The sequence below is a fragment of the Natrix helvetica genome (assembly GCF_964273705.1).
Source record: "Natrix helvetica genome assembly, chromosome: 4".
Taxonomy (NCBI): Eukaryota; Metazoa; Chordata; class Lepidosauria; order Squamata; family Natricidae; genus Natrix; species Natrix helvetica.
This window is the reverse complement of record NC_138550.1, coordinates 77,388,262-77,399,558: the sequence shown is the minus strand read 5'-3', so window position 1 is coordinate 77,399,558 and position 11,297 is coordinate 77,388,262. Positions and strand designations below refer to the sequence as shown.

The 11,297-nt window shown below is 45.2% G+C and overlaps 1 protein-coding gene and 1 long non-coding RNA gene across 2 annotated transcripts; one reads left to right on the top strand and one right to left on the bottom strand.

Annotated features, from left to right (window-relative positions):
• Positions 1 to 580: 580 nt before the first annotated feature.
• Positions 581 to 3,892, bottom strand: LOC309391526. Its single transcript, XR_014175305.1, has 2 exons — positions 3,387 to 3,892; positions 581 to 764 (listed from the first exon to the last, which is right to left on the bottom strand). It is a non-coding gene; the product is annotated as an uncharacterized lncRNA (long non-coding RNA).
• A 97-nt stretch (positions 3,893 to 3,989) lies between these two features.
• IRX1 (iroquois homeobox 1) lies at positions 3,990 to 10,158 on the top strand. The gene is made up of 4 exons (XM_081952076.1): positions 3,990 to 4,704; positions 7,236 to 8,238; positions 9,223 to 9,295; positions 9,723 to 10,158. The coding sequence occupies exons 1-4, from the start codon at positions 4,417 to 4,419 to the stop codon at positions 9,751 to 9,753; spliced, it is 1,395 nt and encodes a 464-aa protein (XP_081808202.1). The 5' UTR covers positions 3,990 to 4,416; the 3' UTR covers positions 9,754 to 10,158.
• The last annotated feature ends 1,139 nt before the right edge of the window (positions 10,159 to 11,297 follow it).

Sequence of the window (11,297 nt, the reverse complement as noted above, 5' to 3'; positions counted from 1 at the left end):
TCTCTGTCTCTCTCAACCGTTTGCCACTGCCATCTCCAGCCTTACACTACGGCAGCCACGCCGGGTTCCGCTGCTCTTGGAGAGAGGAACAGCAGGCTGCGCTCGGCAGTAGCCGAGGAACCATCTGAGAAGTTCGGAACCTCGGTCTTTATTTGGGCAATTGTGGTCTTAGAAGACAACCCAATAAACTCCCTTTCCCCTATCTGTCGCTCCAAATTCTTCCCAAGCAGCCCCGCAACTGCCCACCCACGGTTAACCCTCATCGATTAGCAGCTTGTAGGCCTGCGTTTGTCACTGCTTTGCAAGAGGACCTCTGCCGAAATCCTGTCGGCTGGAAAACTTGGATTCGGCCAGGCTTTTCCCAGCATCGTCACCCGCGCCGTGAACAATTAAAAACCTGGCTTCCAGTTGTGGATTTCTTAATGTGAAGAAGGCTTTTTGAAAGGGCCCACTTCGTGTGAAAGCGGGGAACACTTCGGTCCCAGTCCAAAAATTCAGAAGTCGCATTTGTTTCGTGAGGAAATGTAAGCTCTGAAATTGGGGGGGGGGGGCGCAGTCCTTAACAAGGGACCAAGCCCCGTTGCGTTCAATGGGAGGCTTTTATTTTCCAACAAATAGGCATAGGATACACTTCGGCTGGAGGGCGTCTTCCGTCTAGGCGGGTCATCCCTTTCAGACAGTTTCAATTTTTGTCCCAGCTCATTACCTTCGCCTGCTCCTTCCAGGCCTTCTTTCTTCCTCCGTCGGTTGATGGGCCTCCTTGTCTTTAAAATAAATAAAATAAATAAGCGTTTCAACCAATAGATTGGTAGCATCACTCTGCTCCTTTTTAAAGGAGGCTATTCGGAAATTAAATTCTACGAGGGGAGAGGGAGGGGGAGGGAGGGGGGAGGGAGAGAGAGAGAGAGAGAAGGTAGAAAAAGAAACTTTATTCAGCGCCGACTAACTTTGTGTCACACCCACAAAAGAAAAATCCTGAATACGATCCAGAATTCAGAGTGGCGGTGGCTTTTTCTGACATTCTGCCTATTTCGGGAAGGGATAGGAGAAAGGAGTGGGGAGGCTTCAGATTTCTTATGGCTAAAGTCCAGATTTTCCCGGCTTTTTCAAAATCGATTTATGTTGCACTTCTATACCTACTTACCTCGAAGAAAAGCGCTACTTCATAAAAGAGATGGGTAGGTTGCAAAACTGCTCTGCAAAGGTGTAGACCGTATATACCCTTCCACGGAGGGCTTCAAAGTCCTATGGAAATCTGTGTCATTGAATGGGGGGTGGGGGATACAGTATGCTTCTCACCCCAAAGTGTGTGGGCGTGTGGGGGGGAGCTAATCTGGACTTTACTTAAGGGAAGGAATGGGAAAAGGATGGCAGCAACATGGGGACAGTATCATATAAGGGCCAGTTGAGATCCACAGGTAAAACTTGAACGGGGGGTGGGGGGTGGGCTGCAATGTCAGAGAGAGAGAAAGAGAGGGAAGCGCAATGGGCCTTGGAACTACAAATGAAACCAAGAACTTAGCATCGGCTGCACAAACTAGAAGGAAAGGCTAACGTCTACTTAGAGCTAGGCAAGTAGCAAACGTCTAGCTCTTCTCCCCTTTTTTGTCTGAGGTTTTGCAAAAACCGAATATCTGTTTGCCACCGTTGCCTCTTCTTCCTCCTCTCTCTTCCCTTCCCTTCCCCCTCGTCCCTCCCCTTCACTCGACTGTTACTCGGGAAAAGTTATCCGGGGGTGAGAGGGGTAAACTCTTCCCTTCTTCCACATTTCGGCTTCCTTTTTGAACTAGGCCCAGCGATCACTCCCCGCGGTTCCAGTGATGCCTGTCCTGATTTAGGTGGCCACCTAACTTAACGGTCAACCTCTTCCCCAGGGATCATACCGATCTGTATGAGTGATTGAGTGATTTCTGCAGGGGAGGGAGGAAGGGAGGAAGTTGTCTTAGGTCTTCTGTTTGACGGGTTCCAAATAGTAGTTACAGATTCCACTGATTTGAGTTAGAAGAACTTCATAGGTGGCTGGATTATGACCCAAATCTCTCCCAGCCCGGACTTTGGCAATGGGGAGATGAACAAGAAGCAAGATGCCACCAGACTCCTAAGAAGAAAGCTTGAACAGAGGAACAAATTAAGAAGTATTAAGCACGAATCCAGTGAAGTCAATAAATCATTGCTGACTTTTACACAATGCACAACTACAGATTCGTGGTTGGGTGTGTAAGTTCAGAGAAGGTGCATGGTGCACACGTTTAAGCCTAGATTTGTTTATTGCATTCATACTTTGTTATTTAGATACACACATCCAGATAATTTCATTTTTTTAAAAAAAAACAAGATATGGGGAAGACTTGAGGTCAAGTTCTAATTCAAGTAGAAAAAATAATAATTTGTGTCTGAAGTAGAAGTAGAAACAGAAGAAAAAAATGAGCACCTGAAATACGAATTAATACAAAGAAGCAGGATCATAGTCAACATTCACATATTTCTGTTTCCTGCCTTCCTATCGTTAGTGGGCCTAAAAGCGATCAAAGTGACTTTCAGGAATTGTCTACTAGTTGCAAAGAAGTAAACCCGATGGAAGGCCACTTTTGCTTTAGCGAGTATTGTAAAGGCTGTTACTCCGTGGTTGTAAACTTGTATAGGTTACAGCCACGTTGGAAAACTCATCTTTAGCCCAGAAGGCCACGGAGAAGTAATCTGGCTTCTGAGGTCCCATGAAGGAAGCGTCCTGGAAGACTACTAAGCCTGCTTGTGTGGTGCGCCGTCTACCTTCCGCAGAGCTTGGAAAGCCACACGGAACGAGCCCCCTGGATCGGATTCAGCGAGAATTACTTGCTGTAAAACCATCAGACGGTGCACCGTCTCTTCCCCGGTTTGGAAACGGGGGTGGTCTCGCTTCTCTTGATGCTGGTTGGCGGGAATTAGGCATCCCATGACGAGCTGTCCAGGAGGACGGGCGGAGCCCCTGCGGTCTTTGCTACCTTGCCCAGGACGTACAAAGGCGCCTTCCACTCCACCCGGGGGCAGAAGCTCCGCGGCCTGGCTTTAGGGCCCGAGTGAGAATGGAGAGATCTAGAAGGAGGCAGCGGATGGAAACCGGAGAGCAGAGAAGCGACGCCAAGGCCACGCCACGGTCATACAAAAGGCAACAAATCGTGCACCGCTAGGCGGCAATTTCTTAAAACGAAGAAAACGGTGCGCTCCCCGCGCCTGCATTTTTCTTTTGGAGGTTTCAGAAAGCAACAAAAAGATCCCCTCTTCAAAACTGGCGGGCTTCCATCTTTACTCCCATGCAAGAACGCGGGGATCTTTTAAAAGTTTATTTTGCTGCAAAGGCAGATGAGGGAGAGAAGAGTCTCTCACATTTTTCGCCGTACAATACTCACTTGTTTAATATTGCTGGGAAGAGGTTTCTGGGAAGAGCAGCTGGGAGGTTTAATTCTGTGTTTGCGCTCACTGCTTCGATTATAGACTATCCAAACAAAAAGGAAAGTCAGTGGAAAGTAAACGGCAGATCCACCCTCCAAAAAGTCTAACTTCCTCACTGGCCCAATCGCTTTCAGCCGACTCTGAGCCGAATTGCAAGGAGTCAGTGTAAGCGCTGGAAAAAAAACCCCGACCCCGTTTTTGTTTTGTTTTGTTTTGTTCTGAAGGGGACACACTAAGGCTGGAAAACAGCGAAACCCCAATGTTGGACAGCTGTAAAATCGTGTAGACAGGTTGTCATACAGCAACGGGGGCTTTAAATACGCACGCAAGCACGCACACCCCGCACCGCACAGCAGCTGCGCGCAGGCACACACACACACACACACACACACACACACACACACCAGGGCGAAGTGGTCCTGGCAGGATTGTTAAACCACGTGCTCCGCGGAGGGGGGGTCGGGGTCGGGTAGGCGGTGCTTGGAGCTCAAGTGGGTGCCAATCAAAGCATCAACTTCAAATTGTATCTGAAAGATCAGCCGAGGACCTTAGGGCAGGCGCATCAGTCGGAGCTCAATTGTTGATCAGATCACATCTAAGGGATTTAGGAGCGCAGACGAGCCGAGATTTGAGGGAAGACGCCCCACCGAGTTTACCCACACGCACTGCGGCCGCCGCCGCCTCTTCCTCCTCCTCCTCTTTCCACCATCACCTCCTCCTCCTCCCCCCCTCCTCCCCTCTTCCACATGCAAATTCTTCGATCCGTCTGAGCGGGAGAGACGGGACCGACCGCAGAACCAAAAAGAAAACGAACTCGGACGGGGCTTATCTCTGCCTGCCCTGCCTGCCGCCCAAGCCAGTCAGGAGAAGCCGGCCTGGGCGCCTCTCCGCTCTCCGCCTGCTGCCCGCCTCGCTCCGCCGCCGACTCCTGGCTCGCTCTTGCCCCGTCGGCGGTGCGTCCGGTCCCTCCCTGCCCGCGCGCCCGGGATGTCCTTCCCGCAGCTGGGCTACCCGCAGTACCTGAGCGCCAGCCAGGCCGTCTACGGCGGCAGCGACCGTCCGGGGGTGCTGGCCGCCGCCGCCGCCGCAGCAGCAGCCGCCGCAGCCGCCTCAGGCCGTCCAGGAGGTGCTGAGCTGAGCAGCGGCTCCACCGCCGCCGTCACCTCAGTCCTGGGCATGTACGCCGCCGCCGCCGCCGCCGCCGGACCCTACAGCACGGCCAACTACAGCGCCTTCCTACCCTACACTGCCGACCTGACCCTCTTCTCGCAGATGGTGAGTCGGGCCTCGATCGGAGGGGAGGGCGGGGGAGGAGGCGCAACCAGGAGCTCGGGAAAGTTCGCGAGCGGCCCCCAACTGTTTGGGGCGACTTTGACAAGCGAAGGTCACCCCCTCGTCCGGGCCGTTTGCTTTGGCCAAGCTCCTCCGTTGTCCAGCGGGGCTCTTTCCGACACTTTCCTTCCTTGTCCGATCTCGCGGCGGATCTTCGGAGCATCCCCGGGCCAGTTTTCGGCTTTGCTTTGACAGGTCCATCCGGAACGGCAAGTACTCTTTCGATCTGGAGCGCTCTTCTTGGGCTTCTCCGCCTTGCCGGTGCTGTTGGAACTTGGGGTATTTCCTTGATTTGTGGCCGGGAAAGCGCAGCTAGGATCCGAGAATCGCAGGGCCCCCTAAACATCTCCGAAGAAAATCGGGCCGGGCTTCCCCCTCCCCTCCCTCCCCTCCTTCTCGCGCCGCTGCCTTTCCCAGGTCTTGTCCTAATTTCATAAAATTACTCTCGCTTTTCACTGGAAATGAAGGAATTAATAGTGTTAATTCGAGTCTTCATTTAACCACGGTTACAAATCTCTCTGTTCAAAATGGCACATTTATGGCGATATATCTAGAATTTAATTTAATTTAAATCAAATTAGCTGCTTATTGTTCTTGCTGTTTGATTGCTTGTATGTGGACATTTTTAGGTTTTTTGTCTTTCTCTTTTAGGTTTATTGTTTCACATTTTTGTGATCCGCACTTAAATGCTAACAGATATGAAAAAATTATATGTATAAGCTTGTCCTTTTTTTATCCGTTATCAGGTTTGTGGTGTTTAAGGATTATTTAAATTGAGCAGAAAGAAGTAAATATATTTAGTAAGATAATCTCATACCTTACTTTGACTGAAAAATGAACTACATTTTTTTTTAAAAAATAAAAAATCCTTTTAAAAGCATCTTTATTCAACTGCATACAGCAGGCAGCGGCTGAAAAAGACTATCTATTTTCACTTACTGTCCACCAGTAAATGATAAGTAGAAGCAGTAATGATTTTCAAGTGGCTACTTCAAAAGAATTCCCAACGGGGGAATACAGAATTTATCATTTCGACAACCAGAACAAAAATAGCTCAGTGAGATAAGGGAATATAGTGAGTCAGCTCTAATAGAGTTATTATTAAAAATTACATTTTGCTTTTTCATATAGTGTATGTCTGTATTTTCTTTTCACAATTGCTTTTGCAAACTTGCTTCGGAAAAAAATCAATGTCTTTGCAAAGGAATCTTTGCCTTTTCCACTTGGATGGTTTTTAAACATTTTTAAAAGCTTGATCTTCTATTTAAAACACACATGCACATACACAGAGAGAGAGAGAAGGAGGGAGGGAGGGAGGGAGGGAGGGAGGAGGAGGAGGAAGAGAACTTTGACACTGATAGGAAGCAAAGGGGAATAAAAAGTCTTGTTTCTGTTGTGGGGGTACACTTGATTCCCAGAAACCAGAGCCTAGGCTTGAACAGCCCCCCCCCCAAGCTTGAGGAATAGTCATAAAACAATGGTGTTCCTGTGTACTTGTTTAAATGTGCAATTGGTGGTAATAATGAGGCCTAATGAGGTTGTTGGAAGATAAAATGTTATATACCAAAGGCTTGATGGGCTAATTTGATTTCCCTGCTTTACTGCTGATAATATATTGATTGAAAATAAATCACTTTCACTAAAGACGTTCAAAGTTGGGGGGAGATGTTTTGATCAATGTAGATGAAATAATTTCTGAGAAATAACTATATGAATGTAGAAGGAGAGCCCCTCTGCAGGCACTATTTTTATGCTGCTAAAAGCATGAAGTGGCTGAAATGGTGGGACAAAGACATCCTATTGTAAGCCAAAATCTTATATTCAATTTCCTGTGAGTAAGGCCCTTGAACTCTGGAAATTACTTGTGAGTAGGCATGCCATATCATACAGCTAAGCCTCTATGAGAGATTTATGCACTTGCTTAATTTTTTTCTCTGCCAAAATTAGTGTGACTTCCATGTGTTTAACTCTGGCGGGATTGATTTGTGCCTTATCATTGTCCTTCTGTGGTAGAGCAAAAGGGAGATTCAGCAGAACTCCATTCTCTTCCCTATCTCTCTTTAAACTGCTGCCAGGGCTGAGCAAGAATCTTCCTGGCCGTCTGTTGCACTGGACATGCCCCAGCAGCCTATGATGATGCCCTGATATTATCTTTCCCGATGTGGGTCGACACTCTTTTTAGGATTCGGCTTATTTTTAATAGCACAATAAATATTGTTTCCTGAATCTGGTTTTCCAAAAAAAAAAGATGCTGGTGGGATTTGATGGAGATTGAAGGGAGGGAGGGAGGGAGGGAGGGAGGGAGGGAGGGAGGGGAGAGAGATGGGACACATTTCCCATTCTTTTTATCTGAAAGAAACATTATTTGGAAAAGCTTTGCTGAAGAGACTGGGGAGAGCTTGTGGAAAGGAAATAATTGAATAACTTCCTCCTTCTCCCCCACCTCCCCTCCTGCTTCTCTGAATGTCTTCCAGGGTTCCCAGTATGAACTGAAGGACAACCCTGGAGTCCACCCTGCTACCTTTGCTGCTCACACCACTCCTGGTTATTATCCTTATGGGCAATTTCAGTATGGGGACCCAGGAAGACCTAAGAATGCCACCCGAGAGAGCACCAGCACCTTAAAAGCCTGGCTGAATGAGCACCGCAAGAATCCCTACCCAACCAAGGGTGAGAAGATCATGCTGGCCATCATCACTAAGATGACTCTCACACAGGTCTCCACCTGGTTTGCCAATGCCAGGAGGAGGCTGAAGAAGGAGAACAAGGTCACATGGGGATCCCGGAGCAAAGATCAAGATGATGGCAATCTCTTCGGAAGCGACAATGAGGGGGACCCTGAAAAAAATGAAGACGATGAAGAGATTGACCTGGAGAGTATTGACATTGACAAAATTGATGAGAATGACGGAGAGCAGAGTAATGAGGAAGAGGAAGAGAAAGTTGAGCTCTTGAGGCAAAGGAGAGAAGATGTCCATTTGGAGAAAAATAAGATCTTGCCAATACCAGGCTCTGAAGGACTTAAACCCAAGGAATCCTTACCATTGGGCAAGGAGGCCTCAGACAACCCTACTCGGATCTTGAGCCCCAGCAGACAAAACCCCCTGCAAGGCCCAATGCACAACAAGCCCAAGATCTGGTCTTTGGCAGAGACTGCAACTAGTCCAGATGGGGCCCTCAGCAAGCCAGCTCCTCCTTCACCTCCTGCCCAAGTGAACCACACTTCCCCCCAGCTCCAACATCCGGCTTTCCTTCCCAGCCATGGACTTTACACCTGCCAGATTGGCAAGTTTCACAACTGGACAAATGGGGCATTTCTCACCCAAAGCTCCTTGTTAAATGTGAGGTCCTTTTTGGGAGTTAGCCACCACCAAGCTGCCCATCACAACCATCACCTTCAAGCCCAGCAGCAACCTTCAGTTTTAACGGCACTCAGCACTGAAAAGCTTTCTGAGAGGACCAGCCCCAAACACATAGGTAATGTTTGAAACAAGCAGGTTAAAAGGCTTCTTGCAAGTGGATGGGTGTAAACCTTTCAAGGTAGTCCAGACTAGGAAACCAAAATCAAGAATACTAATACTACCTTTATTATAAGTTTACAGTAACCACCCCGTCCCCTGCCTTTATGTTCCAGAGAACTGGGGAGTGTCAATTTTGAGCAGCTTTCTCCCACCCAATTCCTGCTTTGGACTCAGATTTCTCTCTTCAGACTGTGGTTCAGGTTGAAACTGTTCCTTCTGTCTCTCAAGGTTATTTTCACAGCCCATTACACTTGGGGACAAGTCCCACTGAACTGGTATTCAGACACCCCCATGCTGTAATTTTTGGTCTCTCCCCCATGGTCTCTCTTGAATAGAGTCATAACTGGTAGATTGTCCTATGACAGGGAAGCTGCCATGTGCAGCCCAAGTGGATTTTCTTTTTAAAAAAAAAAAGCGCTAAGAAAACTCTGATAGTCCAAATTATTTTGTATTAATGGGACTATTAAGTCTTTTCAACTTCTGAAAAATATGAAGTGTGCATAAAACATATTGAGCTGGCTTTGAAGGGGGAAATGGTGAGACCTGTCAAAAAACAAAACTTTCCATTGCTTTTTACTGATAAAAGTGTTAGCTTAATAAAAGAAAAATGTATCTCATTGTAGAATTGCAAAAATAAGGCACTGTTATTCTGTTCTCACAGCTGATGGGGAAGTAATACAGTACATTTTGGTTAAAGTCACTGGAAAATTTCCTGGTAGACACAAAACTTGAATTGGTTTTCTAGATTCATAATATATTAGTCATTCACACAATAGGTGAGATGGTAGAATATTATTATTCATTGTGAACATTATCTATCTTTGGCTCTATATGCCCATGTAAGTAAATTTTGCTAAAGTTCTTTTCTTTTTCTTTCTTTCTTTCTTTCTTTCTTTCTTTCTTTCTTTCTTTCTTTCTTTCTTTCTCTTTTCTTCTGCAGAAAGAGAAAATGTAGCAAGAACCGACTCTCCGCCTCAGCAGTTAAAATCTCCCTTTCAGCCTGTCCGGGACAAGTGAGTTCTTGTTCAGTGAAATTTACTTAAAGGAAAGAAAGTGCTTGGATAATACAGACTAATCCAAGCACACACTCATTATCATAAATCAAAGCAACAATCAAGCAATTCAGTAAAGCTTTTCAAAGTGGTATAAACTTACAAACTATATACTTTCGCCTGGAAGTTGTGTATGTGTGTGTGTGTGTGTGTGTTTAAAAACTGACTTCCCCCACCACCAATGTCACATTAAATTTCGTGTGTGTGTGTGTGTGTGTGTGTGTGTGTGTGTGTGTGAGAGAGAGAGAGAGAGAGAGAGAGAGAGAGAGAGAGAGAGAGAGAGAGAGCATCCTTTTTTTAAAAAAAATGTAGTCTGTTCCCTAATGCAGATGGGCGAGAAATAGCTGAGCTTTCACTGATAGATGGTTCTGTCTTTTCTTCCCAACAGCTCTTTGACTCAGCAAGAGGGAACATCGTGAATTTTAACAACTCTCCCTTCTGCTTGATTAAATGTTTTTGGGGTTTTTGTTTTGTTTTTATTTTTTGTTTTTATTTTTTGATGGAAAAGGAAATTTCACAGACTGGTCTAAAGAACAAAACAAAAATGGAAATGATTTAAATGACTCCCACCAATCTCTTTTTGCAACAAGGTAGTACCAATTCATTAAAAATAAATCCAGCTCTTTAACTGGACTCATGGCGGTTTCCATTATTCCATTTTAAGAAAGTGTAATTCTAACTTTGATTGGATAAATTGTTTTTGCTAAAGGTTTCTCATGTGATTGTGTTATTCTGTATATAAAGTGGTTTCAAATTGTAAATAGCGCCACAGCAAAAACTTGTCTAAATCATATATTTTTGCCTAATAAACAAAAATGAAATTATGACTTTGCCCTGCATAAGTGACTTTTGGTTTTGCATAAGGAAAGCTCAAGGATTTTATTGTTTTCCATCCAATATTAGTAGGACTTTAAGCACTAATCTGTTTAGTTGATAGATTAATCGACTAAAGCGTGGGTGACTAATTATGAATATATCAGAACTGGCACACTTTGTAATTAGCCACGTGGGTAAAAACAATCTATTAACAAAGAAAGGGGTTTTTTTTCCTTCTAAAAAATTTGCACCTAATTTTTTTTAGCTATTTTAAATTTACAAATGTACTTCAAAATTATATTGGTTTTGGAATATTAGTAGTGTGCAAGTTGAATTGATTAAGTTTAATCAATAAGTAATTATTGTACTGCCTAGTCTACTCAGACGTAAATCCTATTGAACTAAATGAATGTCACCCTCAGGTGCTATATTTAGAACTGCAATCCTGGGTTAAAATGGCAGTTGATGGATAAATTATTTAAACGCTACATGGTCAACATTAAATACTTATGACAATTTCCACAGCAAATGGCACCTCAGAGTAACTCACATGTGTGTACTTTTTCATGATTGTGAGCTTTCCCACTTAAATCAAAATATGCTTTATTTGAGGGGGTGCATATGGTCCTTGCTTGGAAACAACCTGCAAGTGTGTTGCTTTTTTTTTGTGCTAGATACATTAATTCTTCCTTGATAGGAGGAAAAACTGCTATATAATTCTTTTCTAATCCAAGCACCAGGTTCAATACAGAGGCCTCTGTATGGTATTAAGTGACTCTCTATGTTGAGTTGATTACAGAACTAGTTTACTCCAAGGTTGAGCAGTGAGATAGGAAAACAAGAGGTAGAGAAAATAAAACTGGGATGTTAAGATTAAGTTTTGAGATGGAGAAGAGTCTTTGGAAGTCTCCCTCCCCCCTTGTGGAATTTTAGCTTGCAATCTTTGTAGCAAAAGAAAAAAGGAACTGTAAAGCATTGGCCTTCTTAACAAGGAAAGTAATGAGAGGAAGAGGCAAGTTCCCTCAAACTTTGCTAATCTCCCAAAGATTAGCCCTTGGAAAAGGTGCAATATTTTTCCAGAAGCTCCAACCTCTCCACTGACTCTCTCTCTCTCCAGACCCCCCCCCTTCCCCCAGTTTTCTCCTTT